Source organism: Sinocyclocheilus grahami, unplaced genomic scaffold (assembly GCF_001515645.1).
Source record: "Sinocyclocheilus grahami isolate Dianchi unplaced genomic scaffold, SAMN03320097.WGS_v1.1 scaffold92.1, whole genome shotgun sequence".
Lineage (NCBI taxonomy): Eukaryota > Metazoa > Chordata > Actinopteri > Cypriniformes > Cyprinidae > Sinocyclocheilus > Sinocyclocheilus grahami.
The window spans coordinates 3,778,917-3,780,898 of NW_015505271.1; the positions used below are offsets into that span (position 1 = coordinate 3,778,917).

The 1,982-nt window shown below is 38.2% G+C and overlaps 1 protein-coding gene across 4 annotated transcripts in view; it reads right to left on the reverse strand.

Moving 5' to 3' along the window:
- The window catches only part of garnl3 (GTPase activating Rap/RanGAP domain like 3), a 78,788-nt gene that overhangs the window by 53,139 nt on the left and 23,667 nt on the right, over positions 1 to 1,982 (reverse strand). For all 4 annotated transcript variants that reach the window (XM_016275209.1, XM_016275207.1, XM_016275211.1 and 1 more), the window contains exon 2: positions 1,163 to 1,232. In XM_016275209.1, coding sequence (XP_016130695.1) covers positions 1,163 to 1,232 — 70 coding nt within the window. The remainder of the gene's footprint in view (positions 1 to 1,162; positions 1,233 to 1,982) is intronic.

Genomic DNA, 1,982 nt, shown 5'->3' on the forward strand with positions numbered 1-1,982 from the left:
GATCACAAATGCAGACATGGTTTTATGTTTACGCGGTGCGATGCAACGCAATGCATAAAAAGACAGTATAAGTCATTATAATCCGTAATTATGTCCCCACTGGATGCAACAAATGCCTCGTTTATAATGGGTTTTAATGTTTTTGTTTCGCCGCTCCGGCCGGACAAGCCACCACAATATGGCAAGGGGCGTAACATTTCCATCATACGCTTGAGGAATTCGGCCAATCACAACGCACTGGATAGCTGGCAAATCAGAGCACACCTCGCTTTTCAGACCGATGAGCTTTGTAAAAATCGACGCGTTTCAGAAAGGCGGGGCATAGAGGAGAAACAATAATGTACAGTATGTGGAAAATAATGTGTTTTTTTAACCTTAAACTGCATAAACACATTTCATTATACCAAATACACAAAATAATTAGTTCTTTTTAGCAGCATCATATGACCCCTTTAAATGATTATGCTGATAATATAATTTGTAATAAAAAATTAATTAATTTTCATTATGGGTAATAAAAAATAAATAAATTTTCATTATGGGTCTCAGACTTTTGGATACCACGGTAACTTTAGATCCCTAAGAACAATGGCACATGCAGTAACAAATGCCCTTCTCGCTTTTCTCATATAGACACATGCAGTCATATGCACACATTTATATTCTCCATCTGTCGTGCATGATAACGCATGTGGTTTTGTGACATGGTTCTATCTGACACAAGGTCACACATTTCTTTCTACCCACAAACCTCCTGCACGTTTCACATGGGAAGTAGCATCTAGTGTGGTATTAAGCCACTTCCTTCATGCAACAACTATCTGGAAGAGACAGACACCGCTGAAAGAAATACAGCCACACCCACTCAATACAACACGTGCGTTTGACCAGGCAAAACACTCTGAATCATATAAATGATGCTATACTTGTGCCTATGTAACTATGCTCCCAAAGATCCTGGGTGAGGGTGAGATGATGTTTAAGTGAGAGATGTAATTATTAAAGATGTTCAAATCTCATCTGATAAAACAGACAGAACCGGAGACATATATAAGAAATCAAACAGAAACACATAGCTACTCCTTTTACAGCAGTGCACAGGTAGAGAAAAATAGATTCGAAAAAGGGAAATACATAAGAGTTCAAATATGACAGTCCTCACCAGTTCAACTGATCCATAGTGTTTCCGGCTGAACTCTCCCCGCCTGCACCCAAGATCCTCTGATGCTGAGCTGCAAAACAGAGCACATAACCATTTAAACGGAATTCATTAAGTTTAACGGCACACGATAAGTTTAGCAATACAGATCTTTTTATTCGCTTGGAAAGAATCAGCTGAAATATTTGTATATGTTATGCTTTTAAAACAACCATATTGTTATTGTGATTTGCTATCTGCCTCATCACCACATGGGAACACAGCATTCTAGTTTCAATACCAGAAAGTTGCATTCCAAAAAGTAAAAGCCCCGCCCACTCACATCCCTGTGATGTTGCAGCCTGACACTTTTTGAGTGAAGTAGTTTCAGATTATTAGAGTGAGAACCACATGCTCAGTGACTCAGCTGACAACTAGACACCTCCAAACCTCATAGAGGATCTCTCCCATTGCAACCACTTCACAGGAAGACCATAATGGCACTAAAGGTGTGTAATTTCTGTGCCACTAGCATCGCCAAATCAAATACCATGATAATGACGGTTTCAAACAGGTTTCCCAAATATTCCCCACTAGACGGAATTATCACTTTCCCCATCAAGTCAATGCAGGTGCCTTTTTAAAAGCAACAAAAAATGTTTACATTGTTTTCCAACAAAGGTGTGAGCATTGCTTTCATTGAGTGACTTAAAGTGGTATAATTTTCAACTATTATTGCAAATAAGAATTTTGATTTATATGTTGCATAAGCTAGTATAAACAATTATATAATATATATATATATATAGTTCAATCATGAAACTCTAGATGGCGCATTCTGGCG